Source organism: Oncorhynchus kisutch, linkage group LG25 (genome assembly GCF_002021735.2).
Source record: "Oncorhynchus kisutch isolate 150728-3 linkage group LG25, Okis_V2, whole genome shotgun sequence".
Classification (NCBI taxonomy): Eukaryota; Metazoa; Chordata; class Actinopteri; order Salmoniformes; family Salmonidae; genus Oncorhynchus; species Oncorhynchus kisutch.
In genome coordinates, this window is record NC_034198.2 from 8780271 (window position 1) to 8798227 (window position 17957).

Genomic DNA, 17957 nt, shown 5'->3' on the forward strand with positions numbered 1-17957 from the left:
CCAGAGCCCACAACAAGCCTCTGCCCCCTGGGAACAGCAAACTCCTAGCTATACTGGCTATACACCATCCTCTCATACTGAGCAACAGTATGTAAACTTCTACAATTATCCCCTCTCCCATGGAGATCACTACCATACCATGCAGTATAAGGGGGCTCCATGGTTGCCACCACCGATAAAGGTACCACAAACCCCCACCTATGACAAGCGGGTGTTGGAACAGATAGGGCCTGTGTGTCCTCTGATGGTAGCCATGATGGTGTCAGGTATACCAGTGGTACCTGTGGTTGGAATAGGCTTGGGCAGTGTGCGGTTAACAGCCCAACGGTTCATGGAAATGAACCCGAGGATGGATGTGCTTTGGAAGGAGGAGATGGAGGATATTCTGGCATCATTCAACAGTTCTGAGGAGGAGAGATACTGGAGTGAAGGATCATTCCTAGCACAGCTGTACAGCAGCCATATTCCTCTTGGCCAGTTTGACCACTTCGTCTGATAGGGCTAGGAGAGGCTTGTACAATAAAACATATTTAGTACAATATTGAGTTTTATATGACCAGTACAATGTTATCATTTAATTTTTATATTGTGGAAAGTAGCTGCCTACCTCTGGATGTTGAATATTGATTTTACTTACACTGGTATGTTTATGAAATGTTTTCAATTCTGGTTCACTCAGAATAAAAGAAAAGTCTCATTAAAAAGTCTGACTTGTTACAAACATGTTGGCCTGTTGAATGTAACTCAAAAGTCCTCACACGGAACTATTCTTGATACATATTGGGTACTTTTACCCAGTACGGACATTTTTTGTTAGCGCACTCATTTTGCGCAGCAGGCGTTTTTTTATTTGGTATTGTGAAAAAGTAGCTAAGACTAGCTAAAATAATATAGGTTGTTTTTAAAGCAGTTTGAACCTTAGTTTGTTTTGGGCTGCAGTATTTGTCCAATTAATTTAATTCACAGCGTGAAACCGTTTCAAATGTGTCGTTTATCACCCGGTGAGTAGACCAGAGATGTGGGAATACAACCTGTTATTCTGGCTAATGGTGGCTACTGGCTAGTTAGCTAAACATTCAGGTGAGTGCCTAATAGTATTTAATAATCAGTATCCCAAGATAGGACCTCTTCTATTGACGTCTGTTGTTAATTGGTCCAATAATAGCAATTAAGGGATCAGGCTGTCAGTAGTTAGCCAGCTAAATAAAATCTCATTGTTAACAGATTTATGCATTTCTTATGTAACGTTACCTAGGTAGGAAGCTAGCTAGCAGTGATTTGAAAGTATTGGTAGAACACGAACTATATAAACTAATCTTGTCTCCAACAGGTGCTGGAGAATGATGCAGTCCCTAACCCCAGATGTTGAAGTTCGACTCTCAGTGGGCCAATGCGTCCGAACTCTCACTACTTCCAAAGAGAAGGAAGAGGTGACCAAAACTCTACACACACTAACCAGTTACCTGGACGATAGGCCTCAGAGTACAATTACATCAGCTCAGCGAGCAGAGTTCAGTCGAGCCCACTACACCCGGACCCTACAGTTTCTCATCAGTAACATCAATGCTGATTGGCTCCAGCTTCTTACCGTTGCCCAGTGCACAGAATTGTGGGATGGTTTGTTCCTCCGAGGTCCTCCAGACCAGTCTCTGTTAGTGCTGATGGATGGTATCAGCTCAATGAGGTGAGAAAAATGTTTGAAGATGTTAATAGTGGATACTTAGTCTTCTAGAATCCAAAGGGCCATACTCATTTGAACCATGGACCACAGCGCGGCCAATGTATACAACAATCCCAACACTATATGTCTAAATGTTAATAGTGCAAGTCGGTTTTGGAATCCTTTGGAAGTTAACTTTAATATCATCGAAATAATTTTACAAATATAAAATATATACCCACTGTACACCTTCTAAACAGTTGCAGCTGACAGTATTTTTCAGTTACCCTTTTCTGTCTTCTTCCGTTACACAAAGGCGTTCAGAGATACTGGATAACTAATAAGAACAGGCGGTTGCCTCTGTTCCGTAAACAAGCTGTAAAGTTGCTGTTACATGGAAATATGGCGGTGTGGGATTTGTTAAAACTATGTCCATGATCAACTTGGATTAGCTAACACAATGTGCCATTGGAACACAGTTGTGATGGTTGCTGAAAATGGGCCTCTGTATGCCTATGTAGATATTCCATAAATAATCAACCGTTTCCAGCTACAACAGTCTTTTACAACATTAACAATGTCTACACTGTATTTCTAATCTATTTTAATGGACAAAAAATGTGATTTTTCTTTGAAAAACAATTCAATTTCTAAGTGACCCCAAACTTTTGAAAGGTTACTCGATGATATTACATTTCCAAAGGTTTCCAAAACCATAAGTGAGGATTGTTAATGTCTAAACCGAGCATCTGGGCTGTTTACACATTCTATGCGACAGCGAGACAGGAAGGGAAATTGACATTGATGCATTACAATGCATTGATAGTCAACATAATGGGCTACTTGATACTGTGAATAACTGTGTCTTTGCTGCCGGTGACCTGTGTGGTAATGATATACTCATCTTGTACATTTCTCTGACTGATTCTCCTTGTTTGTGTGTGTGTTTTGGTGTGCATGAATGTGTGTGATCATCTATCTCCAGCAGCCCCAGTGCAGGTCTGGACCGTTTAGTCAGCATCCTAGAGCGGTTCCTTCAGAGTGGTCGTCTGACAGTCCTACTGTGGACCCGCTGTCAGGGGACGGGTCCCTCCGACTCACCCCAGCTCAGAGAGACCCTGCTGAGCCGCCTGGTGGCTCTGCCTGACCTGACTGCCAACCAGCTGCACCACCATAACAAGACCATCTTCCTCCCCCAGCAGTACTACCCCTTATTGGCCAGAGATATGCTCACTGTGCTAGAGAGAACCTGTCAGGCTCTGAGAGGTTTGTGTGCCCATCCATCAGTTTATGTCTACTTTATATAATGCAGAAGATAGTACTTTTTTAATATAAGACAGTACTTTCTGATTATGGGCCTATTCATGGCTGTTTTATCTTTAACTGTCTTATTGGAAATGTATTTTATTATGTGTGTAACTCACTGTCAATACACTGTTGTTCCCAGATAGAAAAGACTGCTCTCTGACTTTTGTGGCCCAGGCACTGGGGAAGGCCTGTGTTCAGGGACACAGTGGTAAGCAAGGCTGTGTTCCTCCTGCATTGATGATTGTCAACTGTAACACTTTCCCATTGTATCATCAGAAATGCTACATAATTGTGTGTTTCTCTCTGCAGCGTTAGTATTTGGGGTGCTGGCCCCTCACCTCTCTTGCTGCACGCTTTCAGACATGGTGTGGCAAAGGGTGTGCTGGAAGCTGCTGGAGAATGTCCCAGAGCGCTGGCTGGAGAGCGTGCTCACTGGGATGGTGCAGGCTGTCACCAGGTGAGGGATGGGAGATAGCTAGAAGTTATCAAAAGGTGTCAAAAACATACTTTTTACTGCACCGCATTTACCCCTTTCTCTCGTAATGTAAGTGTTATTTTTCCCCTAGACCTGATGCTCTGTCCAGGATCATGGGGAACCTGGTGTTGAAGAACAAAAAGGCCCAGTTTGTCATCACCCATAAACTGCTGCTGCTCCAATACAAATATGAGGTGAGACTGTGAACTCGTGGTGAGTCTAGTCAATCTATCATTTTTGGAAATTGAAAAAGCTTCTGTTATAGCTGAAGTGTTTAACTTACTTTCTCCCAGACTCGTGTGTTGAGCATTCTTCTAGGCCACCTGGCTCAGGACAGGGAGAGAAGGCCACTACTTATACAGGTGAGTGTACAACGTATAAGACTTGTGTTGTGATGATATATGGGTATTTATGATCATATTATTGACTGTGTCCAGGTGCTGCGGTCGCTGTGCCAGGCATGGGCTAACCCCAGTGCAGTCAGACACACCCCTCTGGAGCAGCAGCTCTATGTGAGCCGGGCTCTGCTGCTGTGTGTGGGACTACTGAGTGATGCAGAGCTACAGGAGCTACGCTCAGGTAACACTCCGAAAACTACGCCACACTATTATGTAACACGGTCAGAGGTGTTCACACTACTTTCTATCCTGTCCGTCTCTGGGTTATGTTCATTTGGGCATTTAATAGAAAACATTTTCCTGCCCAATCAAACATGACCCTGTTGTCCTTTCTCCTTCCTCCCTGTCAGAGCTGCTGCAGTGCATGTTGGGAGGGATGCAGAGCCACCTGGACAGCAGTGTAGTCCGTGTGAGGCGCATGGGCATGGTGGTGGGGGAGTGTCTCAGCTCCCGCATGGATGTCAATGGAGCCAAACTCAAATTCGAAGTACAGTATTGTATGGCACCTTTCCCAAGGCTTTGGGTGCATCTCTATAGTCTGAAGTGGCTCACTGTCCCTATTTTTCTTTTCTCTGCTCATACTGATCTGAAAGAACTGAACGGGTGAAAACAAATACCATAATGCTTTCTCCTATTTACTGTTCAGATCAGTGCACTTTAAAGAAAGGAGATGTCAGGCTATGTCTGTCTTGTTATGAGTCCTGTGTAGGACTCCGGAAAGGGTGTGTTCATTTGTTGTGTTTCACCCGCTCAGTATGAGCATGATGAGGAGACCGAGGAGCTGCTCTCACTGATGACTCCACTGTCTGAGGAAGAAGCAGAGCCGCTTGATGACAGATTGGATCTTCCTCAAGACGTCAAAGGGAAGACTGTACCCTCTCAGGCAGTACCATCCCAGGCTGCTTCTGTGGCTCAGAAATCAGGAGCTGACCCAGACTCAGAGCTGGATAGGTAAGAAATAGTATTATCATAATCAAACCCATAACACTCTGTAATACCTCTTGTTATACACTACATATATTAACATAATTCTGTCTGAGACTGAAGTTTTATATTTAATTAAAATCACTACAATCTTCCCATGGACAGTTAAGAAGACATGGTTTTGTAGTGTTGTATCGATTAGGCTCTATGACCCTGTCCTGTGTGTGTTTGAACCAGTGATGATGAGCTCACCCCCTATGACATGTCAGCTGACCAGGAGATGAGCCAAGCTGCCCCACCTCGCTACCTCCGAGACTGTCTAGAGGGTAAGATACAGTATATAGGTCTCTCCATGGGTGGGAGATGGACGAAGCAACGTGTTGTATTTTACAGCAAAAGCTGCAGCAGAAGCGAACTCCTTTGTCTTTCGTCCTCGCCCACGTGTGCGCAACTGGCTGGGGAACGCGTTGTGTTGAGGGCTCCGTGGAGAAACTTGTGAAGGCTTTCATATGTCTTCCGTGGGTTGACTCATTTAAACCTATCATATATATATATATATATATAGGTTAATTTATGCTCTAAAATTATGTTTGTTTATATGGGCAGAATATAATATAAGATTAAGAAAAATGCCCTGCATTCATTTTAGACTAAATAAATAAAACAAGTTTAGGGGAATAACTTGAAAAATATAATCAATAAGCCTACTAATGCATTAATTAATAAAAATGTGCAAATATAAATACATTTTATTTCAACCTTGTAATAAGTATTAGGCTATAGTGATCGGTACCAGTGGCCTGTGTAAAGTCTACGAGTTGCATTTTTTAGATATGAAAAACAGGGAAATATTACTCTACTGCATGTCGGAGTGTCCAGATGACTGTGAGCTGATTAACCAGTAGACTAGGGGTAAATGTTAGCATCTGAATAGGAGACCCATTATAGGCCATCGCCTAACTTGCGCTATTCTTCAATAGGCTATGCGTAGGCTAATAGACCTACTTGTTGGGTGCACATTTGGTATCCAATTGTTTAGTTAGGCCTAGTGATAATGTCGACCATCATCAGCTGATCCAGGAAATATTTTTCTGAATGACAGACAAACAGCCTATAGCATGCCATGAAAAAACAGCCTGTGCGGAAAAAGTGTTTGTAAGAATGTCCAGAATATTTTGATGTCTTGTTCATTGCGCCAGTGAAGTCAGTTGGATCCAATCCAATACCCCTTCATTTATGTTGATTATCTGCTATTTTCTGCTGGATTTACAGCCGTGTCTACAAGATTTAACAGAGAAAGCATTAATGTAACGTGTTAATGTTTTCATGTTTCTGTGTGTCGAATTGGACACAGTCTAGGCTGCTGTGCGCAATTGTGTAGGATAGCCTAGGCCAGTGATTCCCAAACTTTTTTTTTAATAGTCCTATACCCCTTAACATATAACCTCCAGCTGCGTACCCCCTCTAGCACCATGGTCAGCGCACTCTGAAATGTTGTTTTTTGCCATCATTGTAAGCCTGCCACACACACTATTCAATACATTTATTAAACATAAGAATGAGTGAGTTTTTGTCACAACCTGGCTCGTGGGAAGTGACATAGCTCTTATATGACCAGGGCACAAATAATAATCAATAATTTTGCTCTTTTATTTAGCCATCTTACATATAACTTTATTTGTTCATCGAAAATTCACCACAGGTTAATGGTGTGCTTGAAAGGATGCACAAACTCTGCAATGTTGGGTTGTTTTGGAGAGTGTCTTCTTTCATTTTCCACACACAGTCTGTCCCTTTATTTAGTTTTCATGCTAGTGAGGGCTGAAAATCCACTCTCACATAGGTACGTGGTTGCAAAGGGTATCTGTGTCTTAACAGTGCGATTTGCCAAGGCAGGATACTCTGAGCACAGCCCAATCCAGAGATCTGGCAGGCTTCTGATTTAAATGACATTTTCACAGAACTGCTTGTTGCAATTTCAATGAGGCTCTCTTGTTCAGATATCGGTCAGTGGACTGGAGGCAGGGAATGAAAGAGAGAACGAATCCAGTTGTTTGTGTTATCCGTTTCGGGAAAGTACTTGCATAATTGCGCACCCAACTCACTCAGGTGCTTCGCTATATCACATTTGACATTGTCCGTAATCTTGAGTTCATTTGCACACAAAAAATAATACAATGATGTAAAGACCTGTGTGTTGTCCTTGTTAATGCAGACAGAGAAGAGCTCCAACTTCTTAATCATAGCCTCAATTTTGTCCCGCACATTATAGTTGTTTAGAGTCCCTATAATCCTATATTCAGATCATTCAGGCGAGAAAAAACATCTCCCAGATGGTGTGAAACTCGTCATCAGACAAAGTGAAAATGTTGGTCAGTAAAGAACTTTAAGCTAGTCTCTCAATTTAAAAAAAAGTTTCAATACTTTTCCCCTTGATAACCAGTGCACTTCTGTATGTTGTAAAGGTGTTACATGGTCGCTGCCCATATCATTGTATAGTGCATAAAATACACGAGAGTTCAGGGCCTTGCTTTAACAAACTTAACCATGTTCACTGTTGTGTCCAAAACATCTTTCAAGCTGTCAGCTATTCCCTTGGCAGCAAGAGCCTCTCAGTCGATGCTGCAGTGTACCCAAGTGACGTCGGGAGAAACTGCTTGCAAGCGCATTACCACTCCACTATGTCTCCCTGTCATCATGGCTTTTGCGCCACCAGTACAGATACCAACACATGTTGACCACCAAGTCTATTTGATGTCACAATGCTGTCCAGTACTTTAAAAATATCCTCTCCTGTTCTAGTTTCCAGTGGTTTGCAGAAGAGGATGTCTTCCTAATTGACCCCATAAACGTAATGGACATATACCCGGAGCTTTGCCAGGTGACTCATTCAGCTGTAACTCATAGAATTCACTGGCTTGAATACGAAGCAGTAATTCTTTCAAAACATGTCACTGATGCGTTGTGAAACAGTGTTGTTTGAAGTAATTGTCTGTATAGTTTTTTTGTCTTTTTCCCCCCAGCATTGTCCCAGCAGGAAGAATTAAGTCCTCCAAAATAGTATGGGGCTTGCATGACCTTGCCACTCGGTAGCTCAGCATATAAATCTCATCTAGCCCCTTCTTCTTATTAATGGTATCTGTTTCTGTAACCGAGGTTAGGGGATTGAATCCCCAAGCTGACAAGGTAAAAAAATCTGTCATTCTGCCCCTGAACATTGTAAATAAGAATTTGTTCTAAACTGACTCGCCGAGTTAAATAAAAATATATTTGTGCCTCTTCGATGTCTGTTCGGCGCTTGCCCGGGTAGCTCTTCGGCTGCATCAGATTCACAACTGTCAGTGTCCATGTTAGCTGGGCTAACAACATGTAGAATTACTGATGCTAGCATTGGATGTGCTCGTGGAAGCAGAACAACGTGTCGTTGACAGGTGAAGGTGTAGTACTGCTGGTATGTGTCTCTGGCTACTCGGGCGAGTATATATAAATATATATATATATATACTTTTTTTATGTGAATCACATTTTTATTTGGCGTACCCTCATCGGCATTGCTACTCCAGTTTGGGAATACCCAAGGTATTTCCTTTCTGTTATTCAGGACATTTTAATGACAACAAATGAGAAGCCTAGTGGGCTTATAAACAAAGTGATTTGGTGACTTTGATGTAAATCATGATGATGGTAAGAGCCCCAGTAACAGATTGACTCTTATCCTTTTCATCATAGAGGCTGTTACTTTGTCTCTAAAATCACAATGTTTCCTTTTTTTTTGTGACAAATAGTATTTTCTTATTTGAAACCATCAAATGTCGGCCTTTTACTAGATCCGAATAGACACAGTTTCACATTTTTTGACAGACTCAAATAGAAACAGGCAATGGGCTACAGCTTGCTTCAGTTTCCCCGCCAAATAGGCCTACAAGGAAACTCGATATACTGTACGACGACGGTGACTATGCAGGGGGATTTGTACGCAGTGTCGTGCCTTCCACAAAAAGTTATGCTTGACAAGTAAGCAGAGATGGGGGTAGGTAGCCTAGCGGTTAAGAGCGTTGTGCCAGTAACCGAAAGGTTGCTGGTTTGAATCCTTGAGCTGGCAGGGGTGGAAAGATCTGCTGTTCTGCCATTGAGCAATGTAGTTAATGCCCAACAACAAACGTCGATTAAGGCAGCCCTCCGCACCTCTCTGATTCAGATGATTTGGGGAAAATTGGGAAGACGTGTCGTTTGAATGCATTCAAACTTCCAAGAAGCCAGTTTTTCAGACTGCGCCGTATATGCCACTCCACAGAGGACTATCTATAAAAAGCAGCGGAGATGCGCAATATGTTTCTAAGAAGAGGCTACACACAATGTGTGAAAACACGAGATGAACTGCTACAAAAATACCCACTAGAGCTAAAGAACACTGTCGTGTTCACCACCACATATACTTTGCACTTGCGAAAAGTGGGAGGTGCTGTCGAGAAACTCTGGCATGTTTTATCATCGGACCTAGCTTTGCCAGCAAAATTTAAGAATCCACCACTTATTGTATATAGGAGAGGTTGCAATTTACGCGATACATTGGTCTTGACCTCCCCATAAATGTAAAGGACATATACCAGGAGCTGTGCCAGGTCCGCCACGCCTGTTGACTCATTCAGATGTAACTCATAGAATTCACTGGCTGCCAGCCACAAAAGAAAATCAGCCAGGCTCTTTTACGGCCTCTTGCCGAATGGTAGCTATAAATGCAGAGGTTGCGCACAGTGCAACAATATGATGAAGTGTGAATATTTCTGCCACCGACTGACAGGAAAACGGTTCCAAATAAATTAAATTTTTACGTGCTCCACCACCCATGTTATCTACATGATTAAATGCCCATGTGGGCTGTTATGTATGTAAAACCCGTAAATGATTTGGTTCGTTCATCCTTCCATCCATCTCTCCCCAGCCTTCCTCTCATCTGAGGACCCAGTGAGGGTGGATCTCAGTCTGAGAGCCATTGAGGGCTTGGTGAGGAAGAACACTTCTACAGCTCGAGAGGTGAGAGGTCACACACTGTTTACTACATTAAAATGATAAGCATATAGTTCCCTTGTTATAGTCGTTCCCTTAATGTTTGTCGCTCCTCAGGTCAGTGTTGAACTGAGCAAGGTGCTGCTGCACATGGAGGACAGGTACAACACTGTGGGTTTCCTGAGTCTCAGGCAGGCTGCTATGGTGGCCCTCACTGTCACCGACTCTGTCCCAGTAAGATATTTCACCTTAATCTTAACCATCTACCTTTTTATATTATGGTTTAGTTTCATACACTGAGTGTACAAAACATTAGGAACACCTGCTATTTCAATGACAGACTGACCAGATGAATCCAGGCAAAGCTATAATCCCTTATTGATGTCACTTGTTAAATCCACTTCAATCAGTGTAGATGAAGGGGAGGAGACAGGTTAAAGAAGGATTTTTAAGCCTTGAGACAATTGAGACATGGATTGTGTGTGTGCCATTCAGAGGGTGAATGGGTAAGACAAACTATTTATGTGGCTTTGAATTGGGTATGGTAGTAGATGCCAGGCGTGTGTCAAGAACTGCAACGCTGCAGGGTTTTTCACACTCAACAGTTTCCCGTTTGTATCAAGAATCGTCCACCACCCAAATTACATCCAGCCAACTGTGGGAAGCAATGGAGTCCAGCATCCCTGTGGAACGTTTTCGACACCTTGTAGAGTCCATGCACCTATGAGTTGAGGCTGTTCTGAGGCAAAAGGGGGTGCAGCTCAATATCAGGAACGTGTTCCTAATGTTTTGTACAGTCGGTGTGTATGATCAATATTCACTGCTAAATTACACCATGTCCTTTTTAATTCTCATCCGTTTCATTCACAGGTGACTGAGTATCTGACCACAGAGTTCTACTCCATGAATTACAGTATACGACAACGGCTGGATATTTTAGAGGTGAAGAGAACACGGTTCCTCCCTAGTATCTTCTGTGAATGTAGAATGCCTTTTACAAAGGCTTCATAACCATTTATTTATCTCTCCTGTGTCAGGTCCTTATTATGTCTGCGCAGGAGCTCTCTCAACCAATCACTGACAAAGGAGGTCCATCCAAGGCCATTCAGCGGGTTACCATGAATACACCCCTTTACCCCGGCGATGACCCCATACACTGGCGACAAGTGGTGGAGAGGCGGATTCAGAGTAAGACCAAACGGCTCAGTAAGGTAGGCTGCACAACAGTTTCAAGAAAGTTATTTCTTTGCCTTTTAAATAATACTGGAATTAAGACTCTAACCATACAGTAGCTAAATCTGATTCCTGATCAATGTTAAGATGGGTTTTGTTCTGCCCTCATTTCAGGGCGTCACTCACCCCCCAGCCAAGCCCACCCCAAACCGTTATGCCCCTGTTGCTGGCCACTTCTTCTTCCCTCTGCTCAGAAACTATGACAGGTAATGTGTTGGAATGTACAGTGGGGCAAGTCAGCCACCAATTGTGCAAGTTCTCCCACTTAAAAAGATGAGAGGCCTGTAATTTTCATCATAGGTACACTTCAACTATGACAGAAAAAAATAAGAAAAAATCCAGAAAATCACATTGTAGGATTTTTATGAATTTATTTGCAAATTATGGTGGAAAATAAGTATTTGGTCACCTACAAACAAGCAAGATTTCTGGCTCTCACAGACCTGTAATTTCTTCTTTTAAGAGGCTCCTCTGTCCACCACTCGTTACCTGTGTATAGGTCCCTAGCAAATGAGTGTGAGGCAATGTGAGAGAGTGTGCGTGTACAGTATTACTGTATATATACAGTATTCTTCATTTGAAGCACAGTTTATTTGTGTCACACCTTTTGTGCTACACAATTGTATTTGAGTTCTTGTATGCAAGTGAACAACCATTGTTGTTCCAATACTAACATTTCTCCTTGACCTTGACTCCTAGGCCTCAGGTGACCTTTGACCTGCTGGGCGGTGACCACCTGGTTCTGGGGAGACTGATCCACACGCTGGGACTCCTCCTGCACCTAGCAGTCAATGCTCCGGTAGGCTACAACTTGATTTCTTCTGGTGTCACCTCATAAAATGTCTCCCTTGCTTTGACTAGGCTAGTATTTGACTGAGTTAGGTGTCTAAAACATGTCCATTATTCGCTACTGCATAGCATAATGTCACCTCAGAAAATATCCCCATTGCTGTAACTATGTGATTGAATGGGTTGTCTGGTGTTTTGCAGGTGGCCACTCAGATGGGCAGAGCTCTGTTGGATTTTGTCTGGGCCGTACGCTACCACGTTGACCAGTGAGTATGTCTATACACCGTCATAAATAGGAAACTGTTTGAGTGTGGGTAGGAAGGAAGGTCTTTTGTCCAACTGGTCTATGGCTTACCCAACCTCTGTATTTCCAACATAGGATGGTGCGGCGAGGAGTCCTATTTGCTGTCTGCTCCGTCTTTCTGAGCATGCCCAGTCAGAGTTTGCTGGTGGAGCTCAGTGATCAGCTGTTTGAGACCAGAGCATGGCTGGCAGGTGAGAATACAGGGCAGAACAATAAAGTAAAATCACTTATGTTACTATATACAAGAGTAGAGACCAGACTACTTTCTCAACATACTTGACAGAGTTGTCTCATCCAGTGAATTCAGGGAGTAGAGTTTGACATTAGTGGTTTATTATGATTACATGTAGGCTGTACTTGACAGCTAAAGCTGAATTGCAGTACACTGAACATAAACAACTTTGAAAATTCACTTGGCCGCTGGATAATGGCGCCGAAGGAGATGGCTGCCGTTTTACGGTCTCCTAACCAATTGTTCTATTGTGTTTTTTTTGCATTATTTGTAAGTTATTTGGTACATAATGTTACTGCCGTTGTATCATGACCGAAAAGAGCTTCTAGATATCAGGACATCGATTACTCATCTCGTATTGGAAGAATTTTTCTGTAATGAGTCGGACGCGAAGGATTTACTTCAGACACCCGACAAGGCCCAAATCCCGTGATTCGCATGAGAAAGAGACGGAGATGTCGGGGTGCCTTTTAAGGATGAGTGGGTAATCTGCCTCTAACATCAGTACTATTAGTCAACGTACACTCATTGGATAACAAAATAGACAAACTACGATCACTAATATCCTACCAATGGGACATTAAAAACTCTATCTTATGTTTCACAAAGTTTTGGCCTCTGTGTAATGCTCATTCCTTCGACGGTAAACGTGAATCCGACCATCACCCCTGGTGAGACAAAACTGCATCTCGTCAGTGAAGAGCACTTTTTGCCAGTCCTGTCTGGTCCAGCGACGGTGGACCAGACATGTTGATGTTGTTGATGATGTTGTTGCTTGTGATGTCTGGTGAGGACCTGCCTTACAACAGGCCTACAAGCCCTCAGTTAAGCCTCTCTCAGCCTATTGCGGACAGTCTGAGCACTGATGGAGGGATTGTGCGTTCCTGGTGTAACTCAGGCAGTTGTTGTTGCCATCCAGTACCTGTCCCGCAGGTGTGACGTTCGGATGTACCGATCCTGTGCAGGTGGTCTATCCGCTGCGAGGATGATCAGCTGTCCGTCCTATCTCCCTGTAGCGCTGTCTTAGGCGTCTCACAGTACAGACATTGCAATGTATTGCCCTGGCCACATCTGCAGTCCTCATGCCTCCTTGCAGCATGCCTAAGGCACGTTCACGCAGATGAGCAGGGACCCTGGGCATCTTTCTTTTGATGTTTTTCAGAGTCAGTGGAAAGGCCTCTAAATTTTCATAACCGTGACCTTAATTGCCCACCAAGCTGTTAGTGTCTTAACGACCATTCCACAGGTGTATGTTCATTAATTGGGGTGGCAGGGTAGCCTAGTGGTTAGAGCGTTGGGCTAGTAACCGGAAGGTTGCAAGTTCAAATCCCCGAGCTGACAAGGTACAAATCTGTCGTTCTGCCCCTGAACAGGCAGTTAACCCACTGTTCCTAGGCCGTCATTGTAAATAAGAATTTGTTCTTAACTGACTTGCCTGGTTAAATAAAGGTAAAATAAAATTTAAAAATAAAAATTGTTTATGGTTCATTGAACAAGCATGGGAAATTGTTTAACCCCTTTACAATGAAGATCTGTGAAGTTATTTGGATTTTTATAAATTATCTTTGAAAGACAGGGTCCTGAAAAGGGGACTTTTCTTTTTTTGCTGAGCTTACTTGTTCATATTACTTCGACTAACCTGTGCCCCTTCACGTTGACTCTCTTCCGGTACCCCCTGTATATTGCCTCGCTACTGTTATTTTACTGCTGCTCTTTAATTATGTTATTTTCATTTTTTACTCATCTAGTTTTTACTCCACTTTTTTTTGTAACTGCATTGTTGGTTAACCTCTCTGGGATATGTTTTCCCTGGCCAAAAGCCAGGGAAAATGCAGAGCGCCAAATTCAAATAAATTACTATAAAAATCTAACTTTCATTAAATCACACATGCAAGATAGCAAATTAAAGCTACACTTGTTGTGAATCCAGCCAACATGTCAGATTTCAAAAAGGCTTTTCGGCGAAAGCAAACGATGCTCTTATCTGAGGATAGCACCTCCGTAAACAAAGAGAGAAACCATATTTCAACCCTGCAGGCGCGACACAAAACGTGGAAATAAAAATATAATTCATGCCTTACCTTTGACGAGCTTATTTTGTTGGCACTCCAATATGTCCCATAATCATCACAAATGGTCCTTTTTGTTCAATTAATTCCGTCGATATAAATCCAAAATGTCCATTTATTTGGCGCGTTTGATCCAGAAAAACACAGGTTCCAACTTGCTCAACGTGACTACAAAATATCTCAAAAGTTACCTGTAAACTTTGCCAAAACATTTCAAACTACTTTTGTAATACAACTTTAGGTATTTTTTAATGTAAATAATCAATAAAATTGAAGACGGTGTGATCTGTGTTCAATACAGAAGGAAAACAAACTATAGCTACATTTCTGGTCACGCACCTCTATCTAACAGTACACTTCAAGTGACCCTCGTTCAAGATGGCCGTACTTCTTCATTACACAAAGGAATAACCTCAACCAATTTCTAAAGACTGTTGACATCCAGTGGAAGCGATAGGAACTGCAAGAAGGTCCCTTAGAAATCTGGATTCCCAATGAAAACCCATTGAAAAGAGTGACCTAAAAATAAAAAATAAATCTGAATGGTTTGTCCTCGGGGTTTCGCCTGCTAAATAGGTTCTGTTATACTCACAGACATGATTCAAACAGTTTTAGAAACTTCAGAGTGTTTTCTATCCAAGTCTACTAATAATATGCATATCTTCTCTTCTGGGGATGAGTAAGCAGGCAGTTGTATTTGGTCATGCATTTCATCCGGACGTGAAAATACTGCCCCGTCACCAAGAAGTTAATGGCTTGTAAGCATTTCACTGTAAGGTCTACACCTGTTGTATTCGGCTAATGTGACGAAAACAATTTGGTTTGGTATAATGGTCTGGTTAGCTCGTGTACCAGCCCGAGTCGTGTCAACTTGCTTTCATCCTCAGTCCTCCTCAGCTTCTCTGCATCCACACTAGATTAGGTTTGCGCACTCCTACTAATGGGCAGCACCCACTTGGTGATGCTTAAGCTGCCACTGGCGCTAAAAAGCTCACCGCACATCAGTTCAAAGTAGTACGACTCCTTTGCTGTCGCCACACTGCAGTCCCACTTCTCAAATATAATGATTTTGTTGATGAACTGAAAATGGCATTGTTTTCAGGGTATTTCTGACCCTAAGCCTACCATTGTCACATTAGCGCTGTAAGTTTTACACGCCTTTGATGACATCATTCAGGGCTGACCTTGGGTTATGTGTATTTTAGGGATGACCAGAAGAATGTGGTTAAAAAGAGCACAGTCCAGATGTTCATGCAGCTGCTCAGTGTGTGTGAATCTGAGAACACACGCGCACACACACACACACACACACACACACACACACACAGCTGGGGTGAGCATTGCTGGGAAATGGAGGGAATCCAGGATGTCCTGTGCAGACTGTCTGTGACGCCATTCACTCATCAATGGAAATGTAAATTCTCCCAAGGACATTACCAATAGTCCAGAAGACACATGAATGTTAAAAATGTTACAGAATCATGAATGCTTGGGTTTTCAATGTGAATCAACTGTATTGCATTTTTAAAAAGCCTTGCATTTAAAAAAAATACATGCTTGTTTTATTGCTTGAACAGCCTCATTGTTCTTTATGGTTAATTTCTACCTGTTTACCGTAATAATGATACTCATGGTCCAACCTGTTGTGCTGTTGACAGACGTAGCTGAAGGTGACCCTGATACAGACTGCAGGAACCTGGCCGTGCAGAGCCTGGTGCTGCTGGAGAAGAGTCTGAAGACTGAAATGAACCCTGCTGCACTGGTCCTGCAGTCATGATCACAACATGATGATACACAGTGGACCTTGAAGTCCTATCCCTCTGGTGTACAAAAGGAAACAAACAGCTAGTGTATTGGTTGTGACTGCCGGTGTATTGGTAGTGACTGCTTTAGGACACTGTGACATGAGTACAAATTATGCTTGCCAACAGGAACTGGCTGGCAGAAAGCCTGAGGATGTGGCGGATCCTGGACACTGAAGGATGTCCTTTAAGCTAGAGCTACAGGCGCTGCATCCCCACCATATCCTGAAATGAATAAATGCATGCCAAAGGAAAGAAGTATGTTTATGTGAAGGAGGAGTGTGGAACAGTGCTACACATACACTGCATTGTTTGGTGTTTTAGGCTGTGTTTCTGTGTAGCACTTTGACATCGGCTGATGTAAAAAGGGCTTCATAGATACTGGATTTCAATCAATCACATGTAAGGGGCCATAGCTTTCATCTGGATTGAGTCTGTCATGGATAGAGCAGGTGTTCCTAATGTTTTGTACACTCAGTGTATACTTGCAGACACACACACACACACACACACGAATTCATTAAGCAGTTGAAACATACCAAGACTGGAAAGGAGGATGTCATTAGACAAAAATAAATTACATGTATTAAAATGTTTGTGGAGGATGTCTTTTTTTCTTTTTCCTGACCAGGAACATCCCTCTGTACTATAGGTGTTTGCTTACACAGGAAGTCCTGTAAATTATGTTTCCTTACACACGTGTACAACATGCATCCTTCCCCCGGAGAAAGACCACGCATGTGGACTTGTGTGTACCTCAACAAGTGATTATTTGGGAGATTAATTTCAGCTGCCTGAAACAGCAGAATCCTCCATAATAAAATACAAATATATATAAAGAGAGAGAGAGAAACCAGTAGCCTGGGAGCCACTCTGCTTTTGTTCTCATGTTTGCTGTGACAATGAATGTGTCAAGGAGCTGGGAATGCACACAACGGATCTGAGACCAGGCTACTCAGTAAATTGTTCCTGGCTCCTTTCTGTTTCAGGGCCATGGAGAGATGTCAAACACCTACAAATCCTTGCCCTCCTGAGTAGAATGACATTGTGTACCTTTGTCTATCAGAAAAATACAATCAGTAACCGTTCATGTTGCATCTAATGGACGTAATCAAATTAACAGGTTCTGGGAATATGTATTAACTTGAAGTAGAGAGCTATTTCTGTATTCAATGTCGCTTTAGTTACGGAGCTGTAAGCAACCCTGTAAAAATGAAAGTTTGTGTTGTGAGCCACATGCCATAACACACCGATTTAATCGGTAGTTTCCGTAACTCCTCCCACCCTTTCCGACGACGTTGTCGGGGTAACTAGAAGGGGCGCTTTTTTCCCTACAGGGCAGCAGAGCAAGGAGCTGTAAGCAACCCTGTAAAAATGAAAGTTTGTGTTGTGAGCCACATGCCATAACACACCGATTTAATCGGTAGTTTCCGTAACTCCTCCCACCCTTTCCGACGACGTTGTCGGGGTAACTAGAAGGGGCGCTTTTTTCCCTACAGGGCAGCAGAGCAAAACCACAGTACTGGAATTGCCAATTTGCTATTTATGTTATCACGACTATTTACCAATTTTTGGACGGCACCTATAATAAATATTTTCATGTAACTTCTCTATTCTTTTGAACTCTGACTCCTTCGTAAACTGGAGCATACAGTTTAATGCCAACGTTAGCTAACCATAGCATGCTATTTTTGCAACAGGCCCCAATGGCAATGGATTAAGTTAGCTAGCTAGCTGGCTAACGTTAGCTCGCAGC

General features: G+C 42.7%; 1 protein-coding gene across 4 annotated transcripts; it reads left to right on the forward strand.

Annotated features, from left to right (window-relative positions):
• Nucleotides 1–777: 777 nt before the first annotated feature.
• On the forward strand, nucleotides 778–16797 carry telo2 (TEL2, telomere maintenance 2, homolog (S. cerevisiae)). 4 transcript variants are annotated; one of them, XM_020460675.2, is made up of 20 exons: nucleotides 778–1080; nucleotides 1331–1684; nucleotides 2646–2926; nucleotides 3108–3176; nucleotides 3278–3425; nucleotides 3535–3637; nucleotides 3737–3805; nucleotides 3881–4022; nucleotides 4192–4328; nucleotides 4596–4792; nucleotides 5003–5091; nucleotides 9708–9799; nucleotides 9890–10006; nucleotides 10643–10714; nucleotides 10810–10983; nucleotides 11120–11211; nucleotides 11705–11804; nucleotides 11996–12060; nucleotides 12174–12289; nucleotides 16058–16797. In XM_020460675.2, exons 2-20 carry the CDS (start codon nucleotides 1341–1343, stop codon nucleotides 16174–16176), a joined length of 2526 nt encoding a protein of 841 aa, XP_020316264.1. In that variant the 5' UTR covers nucleotides 778–1080; nucleotides 1331–1340; the 3' UTR covers nucleotides 16177–16797. The 4 variants fall into 4 exon arrangements, with proteins under 4 accessions (XP_020316264.1, XP_031660832.1, XP_031660831.1 ...); XM_031804972.1 differs by having other exon boundaries at nucleotides 810–1080; nucleotides 3329–3425; nucleotides 16058–16456; XM_031804971.1 differs by having other exon boundaries at nucleotides 810–1080; nucleotides 2649–2926; nucleotides 16058–16456.
• The last annotated feature ends 1160 nt before the right edge of the window (nucleotides 16798–17957 follow it).

Coding starts and splice junctions, on each gene's coding strand:
- telo2 (XM_020460675.2), top strand. CDS start 1,341: ATGATGCAGTCCCTAACCCCAGATGTTGAAGTTCGACTCTCAGTGGGC. Junction 1,685..2,645: donor GATGGTATCAGCTCAATGAG/GTGAGAAAAATG, acceptor ATCTATCTCCAG/CAGCCCCAGTGCAGGTCTGG. Junction 3,426..3,534: donor ATGGTGCAGGCTGTCACCAG/GTGAGGGATGGG, acceptor TTTTTCCCCTAG/ACCTGATGCTCTGTCCAGGA.